This window comes from Lepisosteus oculatus, chromosome 11 (genome assembly GCF_040954835.1).
Source record: "Lepisosteus oculatus isolate fLepOcu1 chromosome 11, fLepOcu1.hap2, whole genome shotgun sequence".
Classification (NCBI taxonomy): Eukaryota; Metazoa; Chordata; class Actinopteri; order Semionotiformes; family Lepisosteidae; genus Lepisosteus; species Lepisosteus oculatus.
Genome location: NC_090706.1, coordinates 23,501,024 through 23,526,239, shown reverse-complemented (window position 1 = coordinate 23,526,239; position 25,216 = coordinate 23,501,024). Strand labels below are relative to the sequence as shown.

The 25,216-nt window shown below is 35.7% G+C and overlaps 1 protein-coding gene across 2 annotated transcripts; it reads right to left on the bottom strand.

The window, feature by feature from the left end:
• Positions 1–17,158: 17,158 nt before the first annotated feature.
• Positions 17,159–24,951, bottom strand: LOC102688780 (uncharacterized). Of its 2 annotated transcripts, none has more exons than XM_015349431.2 (2): positions 24,791–24,951; positions 17,159–20,066 (listed from the first exon to the last, which is right to left on the bottom strand). In XM_015349431.2, the coding sequence occupies exon 2, from the start codon at positions 20,050–20,052 to the stop codon at positions 19,120–19,122; it is 933 nt and encodes a 310-aa protein (XP_015204917.1). In that variant the 5' UTR covers positions 20,053–20,066; positions 24,791–24,951; the 3' UTR covers positions 17,159–19,119. The 2 variants fall into 2 exon arrangements, with proteins under 2 accessions (XP_015204917.1, XP_015204918.1); XM_015349432.2 differs by lacking the exon at positions 24,791–24,951 and adding an exon at positions 23,033–23,141.
• Positions 24,952–25,216: the final 265 nt, after the last annotated feature.

Genomic DNA, 25,216 nt, shown 5'->3' with positions numbered 1-25,216 from the left:
TTTCACAGAAGTTGCGTAGGAAAAAAATCAAGTGCAGTCTCTATTTCTCCAAACATTTACATTGCCACAGCAATACCCTGAAGAATAAATATTTGATAAATTCAGCCTACACACACCCTTTCGGTTTGTAGTGGTTCACACCAATACCACACCAATTTGAAAAGCCTTAGTAAAATGAAATAGAGACTCCAAACCTTTGAAGAACCTAAAATGTTTAGATGCATCAAGTAGACCTAATAAATGTGCTACTATGAATCAGCTATGAATTATAATTATATTTACATGCAGAGTGCCCATCCATCACAATTTGGGTACCCCCATTAACATTAGTCCAGAATTGTGTCCAGAAAACAATAAATTAGCCAAATGATACTTTGATTTTTCTTTGCTATTGTCTGTTTAATGGCCATGTGACAGCTTCTTTTAATTCCAATAGATTGTTGGGATTTATTAATCTCAGGTGACTTTCAATAAAACCCACAGAGAATTGATGAGTGGCTTCCTCTTAATGTGGTTACCTTTAAATTGTAGTTTAACCAGCAAAACTAAGATATTCTTAGACCAGACCAGACAACGAAGCCCAAATTCATCAAGGCTTTGACTGAATTGCAAAGTCTTAGTGGTGGTTTTCCCATTATGACAGAAACAAGAAGCCTCCCTCAAGTAAATGTGGAATTTAAGTTTTGATTTAAACCAAGCCTATGCTGTGCTCAGGTAGGACAGACCCCACCTGAATGCTTCATTTTGCCATGAGCTAGTCTGCTGGGGAAAATGACTGAGTGACAGGCCTGGATGGCAATTGTCTTGACAAAACACTCAGCCAGTTGACTGAGGTGCCCTTTCTAGCTTCTCTAATATTTAATATCTCTGAAATTTGTACAGTTCAGTTCAGTACAACATTTATCACTGTGTTATTCTGTGCTAAGTTTTTCCTTTTTTATTTAATGGTGACTTGTTATCTTTGTTATTTGACTAACCTTGTTCTTTTGTCTTTCAATCTAAACTAATTTTCTAATTGTTTTATCATTTTCATTTTCTAACCGCTTCTTCCGATTCAGAGTCGCAGGGGGGCCAGAGCCTATCCCAGCAAGCAGCAGGTGCAAGAAGGGTACACCCTGGACAGGACACTAGACACTCATACCATGGCCAATTTTCCTGAAACCAATTAACCTACCATAATTGTTTTTGTACTGCAAAAGGAAACCAACACAAACACAGGGAGACCATACAACTCCCCACAAATAGCACTCCAAAAATTGAACCCAGCGCCTCCTGCTTCAAGGCAGCACAGCTAACCACTGCTCCACTGTGCAGGCCTATTTTATCATACGCACCCAAATTAGAATGACCAATTGTGTTTTTTACTTTTCTTTATTCAAATAAGTGATTATATTTTCTTTGCTTTAGAGCAGAAACTGCTTCATTGGTTTCTACATCCTACTAATTTTTATTACTCCTGTTGTAATTTTCATTTCAGAGTAGGAGCTGCAAAATGTTTCAATATTGTCAATACATTTTCTTTAAGACCTTTTTTAAAATTGCAGTCCTTTTTGTATTTTATGTAAAGGTATTACAGAAATCTCAGGGAACAGCTAAATTCTATCTGACTATCCAAAAGGATGCCTTTTTGACCAAAACCATTCATTATGGGGGTATTTAACATAAATTCGGATTAATACAGTATATTGAAAATATAATCAGCACCCTCAAAGTATCATGGATACTGGTAATTTGGTGTATGCTTATATGTAAATAATAATGTGGAATTTATGTCTAAAGAACATTTCCCATAAATCCTTTACTTTTCATAGCAGCTTTATTACCGAATATATGCATTTAATTGAATATTTGTGTTTAACAAGCAGCCAGTAAAACCTTGCACACAAATATTTTTCATTTCAGATTGTGATTTTTTGTACGAACATCTTTATACATAGGAATAAGCTTGCAAGGTCTTATTCAATTCTTATTCTTAATCAGGAGCTTCTCATTTACAGGTATAGGATTCCTAACATCTGATATTTAAAATAAAGATTGACACTCCAGAAAAGACAAAAATCTGTAAAGCATCTATTAGTTACATAGAAATGATACACAAGCATCTAACACTTGATGGACAGCTCATACATAAAGGTTGGCTAGGTAATAATGATTTTTATTCAGTAATAAACATCTAATAAATACCCTCCATCTGTCACTAATAAACCACATCCTAGAATATTATATAGTATTCAAGACCCTGTGATTCAGTAAAATAAAATAGCAATACATGCCTTGCATATACTTTATGCCTATATTGAAGTACTACCAAATGACACGTTAGCCATAGTTTTAGATTGAACATGGAATTAGTATTTTGTTGAAGAACATTGGTCATACGATAAACATAGAAGCACAAATAGTGCAAGGTAAAACATAGTTTAAATGTTTGAAACATAAAATTATAGTGGGTTTTCCTTGAATTCATTTACAGTTCTTTATCAACAACAATAACAAGAAAATAAGTATAAAACACACATGAAAAACGCCAGGCCAGTGTTTGTCAGTCAGTTACGCATGGTTTGGTAATAGGTAATACTATACCTAATATTAGACCTAGTGGTTAACACTTTGCTTTGTGAAATTCCCCTAAGCATTTTGATGACTGGTGGATTTTCCACTCTTTACTATAGGGTTGGCTTTAGTTTATATTGAAACACATGGTACAGTTGAAGCAATTTGCCTTTGTGGTTCTGAATAAAAGATACAACATGAGTTTGGTCAGGCATCCTGCATGGTGTGGAGATGTGTCTCCTGATAAAATGAATTGACTTTATTCATTTTTGTAGTAGGCTGCTAGAAAGAGTTTTGTTGACAAAACAGCATGACTCTACACTTTGATTTCCAAGCTCACTGCTTAGTTGGGATCTTCTAAGTATTTTGCCATGTTGCAAGCTATAACCCAGACTCCACCAATTGAGCATAGGCCACTTCACTATCTGCCTATGACTGTGATTCAGCAGGTGTTGGCATTAATGTAGTCGACTGATATTGAATAGGATTGGTATTGGCAGAACAGGGGCCTTGCTGTTTTCAAAGGAACTGTGACTGTGTCTTTTTGGGTGCCTGTAAGCATGTAGTGACATCAATGTATCCAAATGCCACTACCTCTCCTATAAGATGATGAATAGCAACAAGATGAATGACTCTTGTCTGAGGAACCTGTCTGTAGGTCGTATTGCCCCTGCACAGAATAGAAGCTGTAACTGTAACCTAAGATTTAGAACCTAAGATTCATGATAAGAAATCAATCACAATTCATACAAAAGGTGATAAAAGCATGTTAAATATATTACATGCTTACAGGCACCCAAAAAGACACAGTCACAGTTCCTTTGAAAGCTCCAGTTCCTTTATTCCTGTCACGATCGTTACTCCTCCTCTTAAGGGCGCTCCAGCCCTTCCTCGTTCTGTCCCATTCCCCACACCTGTTCCTTATTCCAGCCCCTCTTTAGTTCCACCTTTAAAGCCAGACGCAGACGATTGTTTGGGGCTTCTCATTGATTTCCGTGTCGTGAGAGCCCGGGGTCTTGCCGCGTCTGGCTCCGTTATGGTTTTAGTTTCCTGTTCCTGATTCCCTGCCCCGCTGGTACCGACCCGGTTCTGGTTTTAACTATGGATGGATCCCCTGGTCTTGGACTAAACCTCCCGTCTTGGATTCCCCCTCTGGATTTACCCTTGGATTGTTCGCCCTGGATTCACTCCCCCCGGACACTAGCACTGCATGGACACGCCCCCCTGTCTCCTGACCGACTCCTGCATGATATTTTTCCCTATTGTTTCTTCACCTTTTGGATCGTGTCGCCCGCATAGGGCCCGGAAAGAACTGTTCCTGACAGTTCCTTTGTGAGCCTGGTCAGTACCTGGATGGGAGACCTCCTGGGAAAAACTAAGGTTGCTGCTGGAAGAGGTGTTAGTGGGGCCAACAGGGGGCGCTCACCCTGTGGTCTATGTGGGTCTTAATGTCCCAGTATAGTGATGGGGACACTATACTGTGAACTGGCGCCGTCCTTTGAATGAGATGTAAAACCGAGGTCCTGACTCTCTGTGGTCCTTAAAAATCCCAGGGCGTTTCTCGAAAAGAGCAGGGGTGTAACCCCAGCGTCCTGGCCAAATTTTCCATTGGCTCTTACCAATCATGGCCAGCTAATAATCCCTATCTATGAATTGGTTTCATTACTCTGCTTTCCTCCCCACTGATAGCTGATGTGCGATGAGCGTTCTGGTGCACTATGGCTGCCATCGCATCATCCAGGTGGATGCTGCACATTGGTTGTGGTGGAGGGGAGTCCCCATTACCTGTAAAGTGCTTTGAGTGGAGTGTCCAGAAAAGCGCTATATAAGTGTAAGCAATTATTATTATTATATTGCATAAAAAGGTCATATTGCCATAGATTATATGGCCTGTGTGGAACTTTTCTTAGCGGTTTCAAGTGAGTTTTAGCCAGGTGCAACAATCCAAAAAGACAGGACAGCAAGTTTTGATTATCTGTTCTAAATTGTGTTATTCTCATGTCTAATCCACAGGACAGTTATCTTGTGCTGCCTCAGTCCTTCCCTATGTCCTATACTGTACATCCAGGATACGTTCTATAAGAACATAGGAAGAATATAAGAAAGTTTGCAAATGAGAGGAGGCCATTCAGCCTAATTAGCCAGTCTTTGTATTTAATTTATTAACAGATCTCATCCAGATGTCTCCTGAAAGAAGCCAGGACATCAGCTTCAACAACTTGTTTTCTACTCCCTCAATGCTTTGGGTAAAGAATTGGCCCCTGTTTTTCATTTTAAATGCAGTTATCATATGCTTTCCACTTTTTTGGTTTCTTTCATTTTCACTAAGAAATCCCCTGGGTTGATTATGTCCATGCCTCTGAGGAGTTTTTAAATACTGTATCAGGTCCCCTGACAATCATCTTAATTCAAAACTAAATAAGTTCTGTTTCTCCAGCCTGCCAGTATAGGACATTTAAGCTCCAGAACATATCTGGTTGTTTTTCACTGCACTGAGTCCAGAGCAGCTATGTCTTTTCTATAACAGCAATCAAAACTGTACACAGTATTCTAAACAAGGCCTAAAAGAGCTCTATACAATTATAACATTAGACCATTGATTTAATTCTGAGGGTCCAACTTGTTGTGAAAGTTTGGCAGAAAAAGCATTTTACCAATAATACCTGTATTTATGAGCAACTACCACTTATTTGGATTGAACAAATAGCAGCAAAAGTTACCAGTAAAAATGTTAATCTAAAACCCTTTAATCTTTGAGGTTTAAATTCCACTCAGATTGACCAATTATATTCAATACTTTAATTCTTCGTTATGAATTAAAATTGATGGCACATGTAGGCATGCGCTATAGTGATAAACTCTGAAGAGCTGTTGAAACATAGCATGTTGCGTCATGTTTTATATACAGCAAGTCAATACATTATGTTAGTGCCTCCTAGTATCTTTTCAGGAAGTTATTTAATATTCATTATCTATGCTGTACATTATAAGAATCATTCAATCTGCATATAATCAAATACAGTAATTTAATATTTGGGCTATGATTATTTCTGTCTTTGATATGAAAACCTTCCTTTTCCTGTCCTTTTAATGGGTTTCAGCTCTCCTTAGGTAATAAAAAAGCACCTATTTACAACAACCTGAGAAACAAATGTTCTGTTTGCTGTCAGCTTCACAATTTTTGAACATCTGTATTTGCTGATAGCACCAATTCATAGATTTCAACAAGGTATACTGCAGCATAGTCACATAGGCATAGTTAAAGAATATTGTATGTTACTACAACATTTTTGAAATCTTAATACTGTTGTTATTTTTAGATGTATACTGTATGTGTGGGTTCAGTATAACCAACAGTGTCAATTCTTGGAATTCTCAGAGCAATGTCTCAGATTAGTCTTCTGAGGGTTTCAATATTGTTGACTTCTAAAGTTTTCCATATTTCAGAGAGGATGAGAGGATTATGATCAGCATACAGTATTTGCTGGCACTATCAACCAATACAATTTACAGTACATTTGTACTCATTTATATTGTATTTTACTCAAGCAATCTGCCACTCCAATATCTTTTTGCTTATTTGGCCAATGTTCATCCCAATACTATCCCAGTGTAAGAACCAGCTTTTTTCTATTTTTTTTAGAAAATTACATTTAGATCATTATATAATTTATATTAAGGAAGCTAATAATGAAAAAAGATATTAGATATTATTATTTATATGAAGTGACAAATATTTTATGAATATTTCTGCCTCGACATGCTGGGACCCTGGGTTCAGTTCCTGGGGTCCTATCTGCCTGGAGTTTGTATGTCTTCCCTGTGTTTATGTGTTTATTGTGTTTATTTCCTCCAGGTCCAAAGACATCCTGGTAAGTTAATTCGAGAAAAACTGGTGTGAGTGTGTGTGTCTGTGTGTCCTGCTTTCCAGGTTAAAGCTTCCACTGCAACCCTGTAGTGGATAAAAGGGTTTAGAAGATGGATGGACCAATTGGTAAATTCTCACCCAACTAAAAAAATATCCAATATAAAATATTGTGAAAAGCAACGTATGGGTAAGACTTTTTTTGGTAATCAGATTATCATATTGATTGCCACATTATAAAAATGACAGCTCTCGAGTCATTTCAAAGGCAGTTCCTGGTGTGAAAGACATAAAATGACATGGCATAAAATCTTCCTCTCTTTGAACAAAACAGAAACTATGAGGGGACAAGATTAATGTATTTCAAGTTCTGAAATTAATAGACATAGGCAATATAAAGTACTAAAGTTATGAAATGGACACAAGTAGAAAAATAAAATGTAGTGCATTTTGGTCTGAAGAAAAATAAACTTCTTTGTAAAATTGTCATTGGAATCTGGAACAGATGGATTGGGATTAGATTGTTGAATCAAGAACAAGCTATGTCCCATTTTGTTGAATTACAAAAAATGCATACATATTTTTAAAATGAATATTTCTATTAAAAATTGTATCAATCCTTTATTAACCCTTTATATATAATGAACATACAACATCAACTGTTATGTGCAGTTTTCAGTTTTGGCTCATCATCCCTTCATATAAATGTGAACTTATGAGGGGTGTTTATTAACCATTAACCTTTACTAATCCTTCATTATTTATGAAAGGATAATACAGGATTAATCAAGGGCACAGTATTGAACCTTATTATAAAGTATTACCAAGGATACCAATGGGAACAACTCCATTAGAAGCAATATTTTACCTTTTCTGTCACAATGTTTTAACACTGGAAAGTCCCCCACCCCACTAGAAAAAAAAATGTTCAAGTAATGAAAGAAAAATAATTCTGACACTGCATGCACTCTTCCAAAACACTCCCACAGAAAGACAAATGGAAATATAACAACTTATATACAAATATTGCAGATATGAATTCTATGTTTTCCATTCTAATTGAACATAGTGTATAGATGCCACAGATGATGCCATATAGATGCCATACGGAACTAGATGCTTTGGGGATTTGAACAGCACACTCTGGTACTGCCACTATCTGCTGGGTGTCTCATTTTCTTTCCTGCCCATGAGAAAAATAGCTGTGATAGATCAACTATCACATCTCTGTGTAGAAAACAATCTTTGGCCTTTTGGTATTTTTTATAAGTTTCTTTCTTCTTGAATACTGCAAAAATAGATCACCTTCCAGTACCAGCCATTTGTACTGTGTCCAAGTAACCTATAAAAACAAATCAAATACTTCTTATCCAAACGTTTCCTCTTTAAAACTATACGTTCTGTAATATTTTCTTAATTTTTAGCAGGATAAAAATGAAAGAAAACTGAATGTTTCTCTTTGACCCCAATGCCATGTTTTACTGGAATGGCTTGTGTTTGTAAAAATCAATATCATCAATGGAGCAAAAAAGAACAATTCTTAATGGTATACTGTATGGTTCTGGCAGTGAGAATAGTCTATCCCTGGGAAATTACAACAGACATCGTATCACTGGTCTTATTTTAGTCTATTTTTTGTGAGATTTTAGAATCATAATGCAATGAACAACTTCAGAAAATTCCCTAAGCAAAGACAAATCTTTAACTTTAAAATGTTATAATAAAGTGATTCTTCATTATTCCTATTTACAAAAATAACGAGCAATTAAAATAATAGCACCTTGCTTGTATTTCCCCTTTGATATAGACTAGGGGTTTATTATCACTTTTTGCTTTGCCAAGAAACAGCTCTGTTACGGGGGTTTTATGCTTCTTTTAATACCTGGAATAGACAAATACTTCATAGAACAAGTTAGTTGTATCAGTAGTATCTCTGTATCGGCCACAGGAAGGAAATAGGTTTACCTAAAGCTCTATCTCACACCTACTTTTTTCTGCTGCAGCAGCTACTTAATCTGCAAAATCTCTTATTATTGATACCCACAAAATACATAATGCAGGAGTGAGCTTTGCCTCCAGATCATTATCTGGTACTTCATGAAAGTGACTTATCGTAAAAAACCCAAGTAATGCGTGCTACTGTATGACACAGCAGCACACAAGATTACTGTATCAAGATGATAACATAAAATCAGATGTTTTATACTATATAATGCATGAACATTCTTTTTTTTTTTACAGTGAAGTACTCCATAAACAAAATGATAAAGAGGACCCACAATAATAATTTCTTTTGTATTGTTTATGTAGGTGATTGTAGAATTTAAACATTTTAGACCAGTAAAATCATGCCATGATCTGTGATCTATGTGATCTACTGTATTATATACTGGTTTGTAGAATGAAGGCTTTAGTGAAAATTACCTTTCAGCTAAATACCTCAATAAGCAGAAAAATGATGAGCTGACAAAAAATGTGAACTGTTAGTCTTGTTACCTGAAATGAATTTAGTAATTACACATAAATGCTACCTCAAAACATACATCAGATGTGTTAGTAGTGGTGTTTAATTGTTGTAGAAAGTTTGAACAGCACCAAAATGGATGTTAAATTGCAATTTGCAAAAACCTTCTTTCTTGTCCTTAAAGTGACATTTAAGGTTCCTCTTTTAAGTTGATCTAATCAATAAAAATTGTTATGTTTGTCATATGAATGTCTGTTATTTTCTTCCATGCCAAAAGTGACTGCTCTTCAGACTGATTTTTATTTCAGCTGTGACATCACTGTAAAGTTGTTCAGTACTGATGAAAACCCATACAAAAGTATCATTGTTTTCTTCCCTGAATCAGAGCAAAGAACATTTGAATTGGACCTTTAGAGTCACACATTTTTCTCTTTATAGTTTCAAATAAAATCCTAATGACTAAGGACTCAAAATTCTCATCTTTAAGAACAGGTTATTATGACCTAGCTTTCATTATCCACAAAAACAATCTTTGTGTACTTTGTCTACTGAGATTCATTTTATTATTCATAGAAAGTGGCTGAACATATGAAATATATTGACATATAATATATTTTGTTTTTTTACTTTTGGCATTTACAGTTTAATTAAGTGTACTTTTTATATCAAGTCATTTTACTTACTCAAAAGAGGAAGTCAGAAGCTGACAAGTAGCATTTTAAGAGTTATACCACATTTGAAAACCAAAAAAACTGATTTACCAAAGTGGCAGTGCTCTGGGTTTTTAAATGTTACTTCCCTATTCTAGACAGCATGCTAATAAATTGAAGCTGTTACTGTAAAAGAGAAAGTCAGAAACTGATTTCAAAGTGTTGGGAAAAAATGTGATGTTAGGTTTATTTTTTATCCAGACACTGGTAGAGAAAAGGAAGTGGAATATTTTGTTTGCTTTGCCTTCTCTTTCAATAAACAGTGTCCGTGAATTTCTCACAAAGGTGAGCACAGAGTCGGTTTGGACAATTATCTCACAGTGTCATGTAGATGTTATGTAACTTTTCATCTTGTAAAGTTATAACTTTATAGCTTTAAATGTGTGCTTGGAGGATTTATATTCTGTGGATAAGAGTGTACATATTTTGCAAAATCCTCATGGTTGAAAAACTGTTATTTTCTCTTGCTTTAAACTTCAGGTACTTTGGGATATTTCAAGAAAATAGCATAGCATAATATTTTCTGAATAAAGAGCTACTCTTCTGGCTTTACAATTTCAATAAGGGTGTGTAGACTTTTTATATCCACTGTAGTTAAAATAAGACAATTGAAAGAAATTACAAACAAGAGCAGGCCAAAATCAAGATAAATCATGTCAGACATTTTTTCTATCTTTAATGTGACCTTGCAACCAACAAAATTCAAGAGAAAAACAAATAGATAATAGAAAAATAATTTAAAAAAAAAACCTTAAACACCCTGATTGCATAAGTGTGCACACCCCCGCCCCCCCAACTAATACTTTGTGGAAGCACCTTTTGCATTTATTACAGCAGTAAGTCTTTGTGAATAAATCTCTATCAACTTTGCACACCTGGACTTTGCAATTTTATTCCAGGGTTCACCACCATGCTTCACAGTAGGTATGTTGTTCTTTGGATGATGAGCTGTTTTGTCTTTCCACCAAACATATATTTTAGATTTAAGGCCAAAAAGTTCACCCTTTGTCTCATCAGACCATAAGACATTTTCTCACACGTTTAAGGGTGATTGAATGTATTTTTTTAGAAAATTTAGACGGCTCTGGATGTTCCTTTTTGTGAGAAATGGCTTCCATCTTGCCACCCTACCCTATAGCCCAGACGTTTGCAGAATACGGGAGATTGTTTTCACATGCAAGGAGTGACCAATAACTGCCAGAAATTCTTGCAGCTCCTTTAATGTTGCTGTAGGCCACTTGTACTAACTTTGGAGGGTTGTCCTGATCTTGTCAATGTCCCTTTGGTGCCACATTTTCTCCACTTGTTGATGATAGTCTTCACTATCATCAGTGCTCCATGGTACATCCAATGCCTTTGATAGTCTTTTATACCCATCTCCTGATCGGTACCTTTCAACAAAGATCCCGTAGATGTTTTGTCAGCTCCTTGCGGACCATGGCTATCCTAGTAGGATGCAACCACGAAAGTTTCAAGGCAATTCTACAGGAACAGCTGATTTTTATTTGGGGTTAATCAGAATCACTTTCATTGATGGCAGGTGTATGCTACTTACCTTTGGACATGATTTTGAATGTGATTGGTTAACCCTGCACACAGCTACAGCCCCCATTATAAAAGGGTGTGCATACTTATGCAACCAGGGTGTTGCAGGTTTTTTATTTCAATTATTTTTCCTAATTTTCCTTATTATCTATTTGTTTTTCTCTTTAATTTTGTTGGTTGCAAGGTCACATTAAAGATGGAAAAATATCTGACATGATATCTGGCTTCACATCACAAAAACCTACAATTTCAATAAGGGTGTGTAGACAATTTTTATATCCACTGTATCTTTACAAAGTACAATACCCTCCAGGCAAACACAGTGACCTAATATTGAATTTCCAGGCAAGTATGGTGATGCGTATGGGTATGGATCTGAGCATGCAGTACAATTGTGACATCTTCTGTTATGCACTAAAATGACACCTAACAAGTACTATTATTTCACATGAAACACCTAAACTTTAGAAGTTGTCCTTCCTAGTTGAATAGCAGAAACTTCATATCAGGAAAATATTTTCCTTTCTTATCTGTATCAATAATAAAATATATTAAAAACAATCACTGGAAAAAATCAGCAAGAGTTTCAAATGTTAGCTCTTGTAGGTTATGATACAATAAGTGCTTGTAAATAAGCTGTCTCACAGAAACATTGTTCAGCACATGTTTAAGTATCAGCAAATCATATTTGTGCTTTGCTGTGTGGATTCTGGTGTATTTCTCTAACCCCTCTCAGCACATTTGTCACGAAACGTTTTTCAGGACCCTATGCAGATGGCAAAATCCAGAGAGGAGTGAGACAAACACGGGGAAAAAGACTAGGGGGGAGGGGGGTTGGAAATTTTGATAATATGTAATTAAGAACTTATAGTCTTTAACAAAATACTGTGGGCAGACACATTGAGTTCTCTGTGGCAGATAATGTTATCACTGATCCTGCAGCACATTAATAAATCTTATTTGAATTAATATGTAGGTAGGCACAAACTTTTGGTGTAGCAAATAAATGGCAAGGCTTTAAGATTACTTCTCTTATTTTATTCATAACAGATTACAGAGCCACATTTGATATTTCTACTGAAGATCAAATCTATGCAAGTGTAGTGATGTGAGGATTTTATTTTAATTTACTGTAACACTTGTTATTCTATTGTATTGTAACACTTGTAACATCAAATTGCGAGAGTACTTGATGACTTTTAGAAACCAATCAAACATAATAATTGACAGTATCACACATGGATTCTAAATATACGATATACAATTAATTGATACAACACTAAAAACATGTACCAAACAGCAAACACAATATAATATATTTGTATAATGATCTGTTATAAAAGGATGATTGTTCACTGAGGGATTACAAAGTGAAGAGTTAATAACTTTAGAGTTAAAATACATTGACTATAACATATATTATGATCTACCTCATAGGTTTTAGCAGTCTCATATACTTACAGTACATTCATATTCGCAGATACAAGTAAATATGCATTTACTATCATGAACTGCACGTGAAACATGTTTGGAATAATAGTTCAATTCTCAAGAATTATAATATAAATGAAGAAGATATATACTCAAAGATCCATTGGCCAAACAACCGAGCTTGGCTGGCTCAGTTGGTCCATGATTTAACTTGGAAATTGCTCAATCTATCTGGTAGTGTGCCACAGTGCGTGAGAGGAGAGAGAGCTTTGTCTAGTATTAAAGCAGCTCTGCAAGGAAGTAGGGTTGCACTGGCTTCTGTCTTTAAAAATTGTATTTAAAGCAGTCTGTGCACAGTTGTCTTCTTGGATCTGGCCACAATATAGACCGGTAGGGGAACTGGGTTCAGATAACTTGGTGCTGAATATGCTTGTATATTCAGAATGTCGACAATAAGAGTCCAACTGTCTTATTTTGTTGATCGGGAAAATACAACAGGGGATTTTTTCTGTTTTAGAAATGATATCTTTTTTTGGAATTCTGTAGTTTACTGACCTACTCTCTCTTCCTGGTATCTTGGAGAAAAGTTTAAGTCCAGACTGCTTGCAGTTGTGTGTTGGAAAAGTCAGATTGCTACTTTAGTTGGAGAGAGAAAAGCCAGTGACCTCACCAATGAAAAATGCATTGGGTGCAAGCTTTTAAGATGCAAAATTACAGCTGGTGATTTGTCAGGAAATTATCAGGTATAGTTATGGTTTCCACCCTGAAGTTCCCCCATTGGTGAATTTTCCTTTGGGTGATGAACAGAGACTATATATATAATTTATCAGAGGGGTCTCTATATCCCCTAAACAAGCGATGACAGGTCAATTACCAGGTATGCAATACCTCACTATTTTATATAAAGCTCACTTCATATTTCATATGCTTCAAATGCTTAATTTATTTAATGGGGCTCATGTATGATGATACACTTAGTGGACTCGGCACTCATTAAACAAAAGCTTCAGCAAACCCATAGAGGGTGGATGATTTGCAGTTGATGTAATGGTTCAAATTTTGATTCAGTCTAGGTCTTTGGTGTAAACATTCTATAATTAATAATGCATATATAGTAAGCATTTATCAAAAGTGTCTTGCACAGAATAATGAAAACAGTAACAAAAAACAGTGGAACAAAATAATAACCATAAAAAAGTCTATTGAAATTTCTTCCTTTGTTGTTTATCAAGGTATATGTAGAATGAACAGGGGAATTAAAGGTCATACAGTAGATGTACTGTAAAATAATGTGAATGACTGGAAGAAACAGCAATAGTCATAACTAGGGCTTAAACATCACATGTGAAAACTCTAATATAATGTGCATCTGTTAAAATGTGAGAATCACAACTATGTTTTCTCTTGGAAAGGATGTTTTGAACTGGAGCTGTTAAACTCATACCTGCTATTTAACTCTTGGGAAATATGTGTATGTGTTTTTTCTGTCTCTACGGTTACAGTTGTCAGTATCCAGGGAAAGTAGTCCTGCAGTTCTTCAAAGGTTTTTCCACCTGCTTTATATAATTGCCAAAACTAATCATGGTTAAACTTAGATTACTGTTACATGTATTTCTTCACTATTTTTCACATAGTTTACATTTATAAAGTCTAATTAATATGTAGGTTTCATGTTGCACACTGATAATATTCACCATTGCTCCAACAATGTTATACCATTCTTCATAGTCCCTCTGTAACCACATAATACAGTATGAGACTCATTTAAAAATTGCAAAGATAATTAAGTGAAATTCTTTTTTCATAAAAACTTGAATGTTTTAAAGATTGCAGTAAATATTGCAAGCCCTACCAGTCAGATGTACAGGACAAAAAACAACATATTCTACAACATGTATCTTGATACACAACAAAGGAAGACTAGACCAATGGTGTCTTGTTTCTCATTATTTTCTGATTGATACAGGTTTCATCTGCTTTTGTGCCTGGATACATACAACTGTTACCATAGCAACAGAAAGAACCTACAGCTGAGTTACAAAGAGGTAAGATGTGCATATCAACTGGAGGTCTCAAGTTCTTATTCTGTAAAGGTCAGAATCTTAAATGTTTTCAGTGATTAATTTTATCCATGCATACTGAAGTTCAAAATTGTTTTTTTTCCATTGCTGCTATGTGACTTATGGATATTTATTTATTATTGTCTTCATCTGCATTGTATTGTCAATTTCATTCTCTTTTTTTTCCGTAGAGCATAATGTGAGCTGCCATGATTCTTATAATGCTTTATATTCCTCTATTGGCTGGTTTGCCCATAGGGATATGGAACTGGATATAAAATTGTACTGTCCATTTATTTTTCAAATTAGAGAAAGTATCCAAAGTATTACTCAGCTAAATGAGTAAATAATATTAATAATAGCTTTTTATGTAGTTTGGTCAAATTCTAATGAATGCAATGAAATGATGAATATAAAGTGTACTTAATAGCACACTTTAATGTTCGTCGTCTAAGGCACTAGATTACAATATTACAATAGTTCCATCTAAATGGTAGTTAATGCTACAAGATAACAAATACAAGGGGCTAGTCCATTTAATTTGTTTCTCTTTGCTGTTAACTTGCCTCGCTGTGAAAATGAGAGCCGTGGTAATAAGGTCAAAACTGCCAAAATTCCCAAAAAGGATTCAAGGACCCCCAAAACACTGATACAGATTTCTTCAATAATATGTGTAAGTTTTGTTTAATATGTTCGGATATGCAAGCCACTCTGTGGTGGGCTGCGGAAGATGTTGCACCGACCCGGAAGGAGTAGCCTGAGGTCAACTACACTATGAATGGGAACTGGTAGTCACTAGCCACTTGCTTATGTGTGCTACAGCAGAATGGATGAGGATGGACTCCTCAATGGAACCCCCAAAGGAAGAAAAAAAATTCAGCTAAAGTGTGATCTGGAAAAACAACAGTAGTTACTGTAAACTGATGATCTAAAAGTGATGATCCTGAAGAACGACAGCAGTTGAAGTGATGGTCCTGAGGAGAGAAGAGTTGAGGGCTGACACCCTGCCAGCTGAAGGAAGTAAAGAGGGAGGACACCTGTTGCTGTGGCTACATGGACCGTGTCCCAGTTGCAGCCAACAGAGACAGCAGAGACACCGAGAGGTGTGAATGAAAAGCCTTGGCCCACTGTAGACTGTTCACTCTCAGCTTCAGGACAGATCAAGCAGGTAGTTCCAGGTAGAGGTAATAACACTGGGAAAACCGCTTAAAGTGCAGATTTGAGGCCGGTGCAGGGTGCAGGTTGTTTTCCTGGGAAAGGTTGATGTCAAAGAGCTACTTGTTCAAGATGAAGTGTAAAGTCTGATGAGACCAAAACACCAACAGTTAGATAATACTGTTTGTGGATATAGTGGGGTTCAAGAGGCAAAAAAAATATTCATAAGACTGCTGAATTGTTCAAAATTCTGTTTAATAATGTAATTTATGGTGAAGTCAGACTTTCATATCAGATCATGATAGGTTAACTTGTCATTCAATTAATAATCCATTCTTAGCTTGCATTGTTAAAAAGAGCATTTAAGAGCACAATGTTAGTTTTTCTATGTGATTTTTGCACAATAGTGGAAAACAGGTAATAGGCGAATACACAATACACAAGCCAGGAACGGGGTATAATGAGAAAAAATAAGGAGTAATGAGCAGGGTAAGTTCAGGTGGGTAGCTGCGTCAGCATGCGTAGGCTGCAAAGGAACAAGTAATAGGTTTATTCCATGCTGATAAAAAGAAGAAAGAGAACACAACGTTTCGGCTGTGGAGCCTTCTTCAGGTGTAGAAGGCCTTCTCACACCTGAAGAAGGCTCCACCGCCGAAACATTGTGTTCTCTTTCTTCTTTTTTTCAGCATGGAATAAACCTATTACGAGCAGGGTAATACAAGCACAATCAAACAAAAAAATTGAACTTGAGGTCTGGTTGCTGATTAGCCGGGAGTTGATTCATGATGATGTCAGAACTGCAGTGATGGTGTAGTGATGGATTAATGGGGGGGGGGGTGCCTGAAGGAAGTTGAAAAAAAACAAAACAAGGACACGCAAGGTGACATAACAACATTCTTTAGAAGTACTCACTGCATAAAACATAAACTAATGTTAAGTTAATAAAGAGTCCTTCAAACTGCTCTTAATTATGTAAAGATTTAACTCTAATATTTTTTTTTCAATTATTGCTATAGAGCACGATTTACTCTTAGTTTTCTGAGAGGCTTTGCAAAAATATGCAGATGCCGGTCTCTGTGGAGATAAATACATGTAATATAGAAGAAATAATTTATGTTTCTTCTGAAAGATTAGAGGCAATCTGGCCAATCTTACATGTTGTGAAAGTGAACTTAAAAATAGGAATGTTGTGTTTGTTAAACTTAAAGAACAACCGGTCAGCTATTGATCATGAGGGAAATTCCTAAGACTCAGAAATGCATGACAGGTTTGATTATAAAATACAGTACATGAGTTCAGAAGGAACCCACAGAATATTAGTAGTGCTTCTGTAGATCATTTTCCTTGTCTGGCCATAAACAGAACCACAAAAATGTTTATTTTTTTCTCATTTACTGAGTCAGATTGGACACGAAGTACAAAAAAGATTTCAGAACACTTTATTACATCTTTGTCACAGTTCTGCCCCTTTTCTCTTTTACAGAGCTAATGTCTTTACATACAAACCATTTATTGTATGAGACAAATGAGACAAGACTGTTCACACCATGTGGGGTGCTCGTCTAGTGTCTATGAGAAAGATGACATTGAATACAATGGGATTTTATTCTAGGGTAACTTCCAATACTCAATTCAGGGCATTTAGAGTCACAAATAATTTCACAGCATGATTTCACATTTGCTGTGTAGTCAAAAAAGAAGCCCACAGTTAAGATACTGGAGTCCAATAGAAAATTCAGTATGAAATTAAATATTTTTCTCTAAATTCTTCATTTTTCTACAGTAATTGAACATGCAGTTTCTAATTTCTAAGTTCATCAATATACAACTATTCTATGTTCATTATGAAACAGTTGTTTAAGATTGAAATGAAATCATTAGACTGTCATTCACTAATCTAGAAAGTAAAATTGTTTGATCATCTTAACTATCTAATTTCAATCATCAGATTAACTCATTTTCATTTAACAAAAACTCATTAAAATAGAGTATCTAGATAATTTTTAAGTGCTCTACATTTCTAAGATTATACTTTACTCACAATTTTCTCATTAGTAAATGGTACTTAATAAAAAAGGGTGCAGATTTTAACCTTCTGCAAATTTGTTTATTTACATTAAAGTACTGTACTTTAATGCTCAGTGTAATACTTCTGCATATTTTTATTTGGAAATTATTCATATAATTATGTTACTCTATATTGGGCGGAATTAATTAGAAGCATTTGAATAATAAATAATGATGGAGCTTCTCTTCGTTTCATGTTAAATAACTGATTTGTATCTCTGAAAAAGCATGCTGTACATGAGATTTGTGTTTGTGTACCACTCAGTCTCAATAGTCCCAATTTTGAAAATCATTATACTGTAAATGGTTATATAATTTTTCTTAAATATTTTACCCCATTTGGATTTTAATTAATAATTCTGTTGTGTGAAGCAATGGCATTTGACCACACTACATACTGCCAGTTATAAAACAAGCAAGTAATTGTGGAAAATTATGAATGGTGCTTTTTCAAATGTCAGTGCCAGTTTTCCAAAGTTAAAAGTAACATCTTACCACACGAGCATCAGCATGGTTTGAACAAATTAAAGTCTTATCCCACACGGTACTATCTTGTATTAACTCAGATTTAAAACTGAGCCAACAAGAAGGGCATAGCCAGCTTCTTTAGTTATATACAGTATTAGCATAATACATGAGATAAAAAAATGATCATGGTTCAAGGAGAAAACTTCCAGTGGTTTGTTTTAATCTATAGTTCTTAAAAGCCATTAGTGACTTTTTAAATAAGAAACACATTGCACATAAGAGTTCATTAGTCTTTAAAAGCTGACTACTTCACATCCGTTCAGATGATCATCAAAAGTTAAATATTACAGAGGAAGTCTCACATATAGTGCCATTTCTTAATTCAAAATATTCATTCATTAAAATGGGTGCTAAGACAATAATTTAAATCTGTTGTCTATGAGAGATTTATATTAATACCAATATTATTTATACCAGAACAACGTCTGGGTGTTTGATTAAATGTTTCTTGGTCATAAAAACACCAATGTCTGTGTGCCCTACTGTGAAAGTGTCGGCATACAATATGTATCTTTTTACAAATTTTTAGATCAGAAATAATTGAATCTCGTAGAAACACTGTCTCAGTCCAGTTTTTTAATGCAATCTCATTCCTTCTGAAGAGACCTTATAAATAAGTATTTTTTAATGTGTGGAGAGATGATAGAAACTAAAATTTAGCAGTGTGAACTTTGTACAATCTGAATTGAACTTTGAAAAAGTAATTTACAAAAATCATAGTATACGAGTCATTGTTCACTTTTACATCTCTGCAATGGCTGGCAGCATACAGGCTCTTATCCTGGCCTCTTTCCAGGCGCTTTTACAATCTGCTATCCAGCTAGAGATCATATTCTGCTTGTCTGTCTGACCAAAGCAGGAGCCAAAGGACCTTTCATTTCTAATGCTGGAGTTACACTTTGTTTCAGAGTGGCAGAGGCTCTGGGAGCTCCTGGGTGGAGGTTTCATCACACTGGGCTTCTTGTCTTTAGGAGGATGAGGCCAGACCTGGCCAGTAAGACTAGTCCAGATGGAATCGTCACTGTTGGGAGTTTGAGTTGCCAGGCCTTCTAACTGCAGTTCAGGGCAGCTGATCTTCCGCTGCATGGGACGAGGAGAGCAGAGTTGTGGGAAGCTGTTTGCCCGTTGGCGGCTGTGAGAGGCCTCCACAGTTTTAAGCTGTGAGTGCCCCTTGCTCCCCCAGACATCGCCTACCTCTGTCCTCTCAGTCAGCTTTCTGTTGTTCTTGGTGCCTTGGAGACAAGATGCATTATGTTGTCCATACAGGTATTCCAAGGGGTCTGCATTGGAGCTTTTATTGAGCCTCGGGTGAACACCCTCTAAAGTGAGAAAAGGGGTAAAAATGGGTGCTTCCTTGCTGCTGGTGTGGTAATGCACCATTTGATCCAAGAGTGGTGCTGAAGCTGGAAGTTTTGGTAATTGTGGGCCAAGTCTGAGAGCATCCAGTTTGTTGAGGCTCACAATTTCACACAGTGGCTCCTGCAGGACTGGGAAAGTAGGTCTGGCCAGTTGACAGATGGATTGCAGATAGTCCTCTGAAGAGAGGCAGTCAGAGTGGATGTAGAAAGCATTGGAACAAGTGCTGGCATGATTCATATCCTGTAGGATTTCTTCATAAACCTCGCAGATGGTGGGGAGGCGCTTAGTGGTGAGCAGCCTGGACCGAGGACGCATGCCTGTTGGAGAACCTGAAAAATTAAAATTAAAAATAATTTGCATAAATATCTCTGTAATCCGATTTATACAATTAGTGATAGTACTGTAGTGTTTCCTGAATGACTGAGACCCATGCTTTCTCTATCTCAGTTCTGAATTGACAAAATCTTTTAATAAGTCAAAAATGGAAAAACAAATCAAAGTGATACAGAAAGCTATATATTGGACATCCATACAGCCATCAAATGTTGGTGCAGAAAGTGATGTTCTTGAAAATCTGCTAATGGATAAGAACTGGAAAATGTTGGAGAAAAATTGGGCAGGTTTTCTATGTAGTGTACCAAGAACAAAATGTTTGTATTAATCTAAAATGATTTACATTTAAAATGTAGGTAAATCATATTCTCAACAGCTCATCAGACCAGGGCTTATCATGGTTTCCATGGCATTAAGCAAGCAAAGAGCACATGACCCCCCTCAGAGATGGGATGCCAATCCATTGCTGAGTCTTCCTCCAGTAATTGTTGACCCATCATGCATAAAGCGGTAAAGTGCCAACTTCACGGTACAATAGCAACGTCTTCAGTAGGGGCTTGAATCCACAATCCACCATTTGTAAACCCAAGAACTTGCTATGCATCCCCAATTAATTGCTTTTAATTTACAGGTAAAAACAATGTGTATTTTTTGTTGGGCAAGTTTACCTCAATCTCTCATATTTAGTGTTGCTTCTTTCCCAAATTGGGGCATTCTAATTGGTGATTAATTAGATTGCCTGTCATCAGCAACTTCTCAGAGAGGTTACTTTGTTATAGTGTTGATGTTTTGGAGGGGTCTTAAGTGCATTCGTGACTGATATCTAAGAAATTCTATCTGGAACAGCTTTTCCTTTTTACAGTATACTGAATGCTGTTTTCTACAGCATGTTCCTTTTTCTCTCAAATTTGCATTTAATGGTATAGATCACGTATATGTTTTATATAGGTGTATTCTCTGACATAACAAAAACAACATTTGATAATGGAGGTTTACTGAGGGTACAGTTAATGAATAAGTTTGTTTCCCAGTTATTAATTTGTTGCAGCATGTTTGTACAAGACTGCAGCCTCTTCTCTAGGGTAATAAATACTAATTTATTGGTTCATTGTTTTGTGATGCATTAAAAGAGACAGGTTCAACGTGCAAAGTCACAAAATCATTTTTTTCTGAATGTGATTTGATCCAAGGTCTCTGAAAAAGAGCCGCTTGAAAAGAGAAGGGCATTGATTTACTAGAACCCCTCCCTGTCCCCATCTCACTCCACTAACATAACTTTCATCCATGCTTAAGTTTGATTAAGGAGGCTAAACCATCATTAAATTAGAATATATTCCTCTCCCACACCTACAAACTGTAATTAATTGTACCTTAAGAGGCTCCATCAGTGCTGCTGGCAAATGCCCCACACAGGAGGTGCTGAGACTCAGATAAAGTGAAACACTTATATTTCAGGGAGGTATACAAGAGCTTTCATCAAAGTTCATTGTTTTACAGTATGAATACTTTTTAAAAAATATTTCAAACAAGAAGGATTCTTGACTGAGACACATAAGACATAGGCTTACAGTGCAGTTACATTTTATCATGAATGCCTATAATTTGAGAATAACATGTTATAAAATTACACTCAATAAGTAATGAACCAAGATAATTAACATGTGCACATGAATCCCGCAGGTATGATTGTGATTAACCCCTAGAACTTTAAAAGAAAAATCAGACAGACACTGATTCAAAAGGGACAGTGTGCAGTATAGCCAATGATTAAATCAAATTCCCCATTTGTTATGGCATGGTAATTTAATAATTTCAGAACAAATATCAAAGATGTTTACGCAAATGCTTTTGCAATGACCTTTTCTTTTTGTTTTCTCAATTTTTCAGAATCTAGGCAAATTAAATAATGAAAGTTTCATGCCAACTTTGAGCATTAAAGAGAACTTTGTCTCAAAATGAGCACTGTTCACCAAATGTTGTATATTCATAGTCCATGAAATCAATCTGCTCTATTAGCTCTATTAAATTATCAACATTTTCTTTGGTGGCCCATAAACTTCACGAATGTTTTGGACCTTTAGATGTTAATAATGGGTGCTCCAGTGTTGATTTCTTAAGTGGCAATATTTAGAATAAAGATTGTAAACACATCAAAAATAAACAGGCATTGTTTAGAAGAAAGAGTACTCATACTGCCTGTATGGACCAGATTTATTTTCTCTTTATGGTAATAAAGCAGTACCATTAGAATGAGACAAACATCATCATCAGATGCGTGATAAAGATAAATAATAATAACAATACAATAAAATTATATCAATATAAGTTAATTTCATTTAATTGTACCTAGTTTGTGTACTACAAAGGACTTTGCCCTCTGTGAGGTAGAGTTTATATTTAGATAATGGCATATCTCTTTTTCTTTTGGGAGTGACCTTGATCTAGATTGATTTGCTTTCTGGTGCATAAATAATTACACCAACATGCAGAGTAGCATGTTACTTAAGTCCTATTGTCCAATACTAGCATAGCAGGTTTGCGTTCAATTCTTCGGAACATCATCATCATCATCATCACAATAATAATAATAATAATAATAATAATAATAATAATAATAATAATAATAATAATAATAATAATAATAATAATAATAATAATAATAATGTAGTTGTAAAGGTCTAACATGCATTTCTGCTTTGAAACCCTCCCCCTTACTAAATCTACATTTATTTGTTAGTAAAAATAATTCAAGATTGTCTAGCTAATGTTAGTTTTGCATTTGCTTTTTATTTTTTCTGCGGGGGGGGGGGGGGTCGTTGTCTATCGAAGCTGTTCTGCAAAAGCACACCAAGACAAAAGCTCCCTTTGTGATTGTCTTGAATCCTATTAAACCTTGAAACAAAGACCTATAACCACACATTTTGAATTCCTTCCCCCCTGTTTTGGCAATAGTGTGTCTCACCTGGTTTGTGTGTTAATTTCTCTAGCGCTGGTTCCTCTGTTGATACCCAGCCTGCTGTCTAAGAGCTCTGCGATGCTTGCCTGAAGCTGATACACTGTTAAGTTAGAATGTGCATACAGTCAACCAGCTTGCAGCCAGCAACTGCAGCAGAAATGATTTCTTGTTGCTAAATATAGCACCCTGGCCACTTCCTGTCCCTGAGTACTATGATTTGGTGAATGGATTTTATTGAGGCTGATGGAGAGAGAGAGAGATTGGCAGCAGTAATTACCTGCTCATGACAGAGAACCAGCGCATGCGCTGGCATTTTATCGAATAGTGAGTTTTCTTCTGTTTTAATCTTTTTTCCTGACATGCAGCTTGCAGAAAAATTGTATACCTGCAGTAATGTCTTAGAAAATTGTATAACATATATTGATATAACATGTATAACATATGTACAACATATTGTTGAAGGGGTTAAGGATTAATTGATCTTTTTCTGAAAACTGCAGAAATAGAATATTACAGATTCTCAAATAATAAAATACACGATCTTACATAATTTCTATGCATGCCACTGTCAAACCCCAGGTAAAGTAATAGAAATTTATGTAACAATAACAAATAGCACAGCTTTTATCTACTCTTTTAGACAGATTAGAGAATACATATGTAATAATGTGTCCCACTAGACATAGCAGCCAGTTCAGTCATTGTAGTGACAGACCAAACACGTGGATTGGAATAATGCATGGACTAAACTACATTACTACATCTACATTGTGCTGCTACAAGGGGTGGATAGCAGTCTTTTAGGATACAAATGATAAAGGGTTACATTCAAAGCAAAAAGTAAGGAGTTAAAAGATAGTTACATGAAGAGATTATAAAGAGTTCTTTTCATGTACTGAAACAGCTATTTATCGACAGTCTCACCCTCAAGAACAGTCTTTGTGTCCCGTGTTACTTATCAGTGACCAGGCATTATTTTTCTACATTTCTAAGAATCTGATTATTTTCAGAGACAGTGGGTGACACACCACACACTTACAGTAGCTACTTTTGTCAAGAGATTGATGATGAGCACAATCACATGTGACTTTACATTTCTGAATGTACTGTACCTCTGTGTATAATATAGTACAGTATATTCCCGGTATCATGACAAACAATATTGTACTTAACTGGCTGATGTTATTTCAGATTTAATTTACCTCAGTTCTTACTGTAATTATGATATAAAGAAAATAGTGTGTTAAAGTACAGTACAGTATATATCAAATATACCTTTGCCTTTGCAAATACATTTCCTTATATTTAATAAATAAGGTTTCAGATGAACCAGAACTCACTGCTAGTTCCATACAGCAATAAACTAATGTAAACACATCAGTAATAAATCATGCAAACTGTTTAAAAGAAAACACTGTGAGAACTGTTATTCTTATTGGGGATGTTCATATATAATTTGTTCTTATTTCTATTTTGGTTTCAGAATCATATGATGCTAAAGAGAGCAGAGCTTACAATGTTAAGAGTGGTTAGAATTTCTCTTATGACTGTAAGAATTGTTATCCTTATCTGGGATGTTTATATATCATTTGTTCGTATTTGACCTATTTTGGCTTCAGAATTGTACAATGCTAAAGAGAGCAGAGCTTACAATGATAAACGTGGTTAGAATTCCTCTTAGGACTACAAGGCTTCTCTTTAGCAATACAAATATCTCTGTGAAAAGAGAATAGTTTTAACAAAGGGAGTAAAAGAGAAATTTACCTGTAAGTGAATTTCCTGTGCTTTACGTGCTTCTGTAGCCCAAGATGAGATGAGAATAGAGCTTTCACCGGCCCCTTTGTCCTTTCCTTCCAGTTCTGCAGAAGTAGCTGAGATTTGCCTGAGTGGAGAATACTGCAGGAGAGTTCTGTTTGGGAACCACGGCTTTAGAGCTGGTATTTATAGACTGCTCATCCTGTTTTAATATGCACCACTAGGGGGAGGGAAGGGGAAAATCAACATGATGTGTCACTTTAAAAGGCAAAGAAATCTGTTCCTGCTTGTTTCTTTCTTTCTCTTCTTATTATTAAATTAATGTTTCAGGTCAACAGTGGTCTTTTTTCTTTCCTTTTGATGAAGTCCCAAAGGGTTACCTATCTTAGAGGATAATAAATGTTCTACAGTCAAAGGGCATTAAGAATAACTACA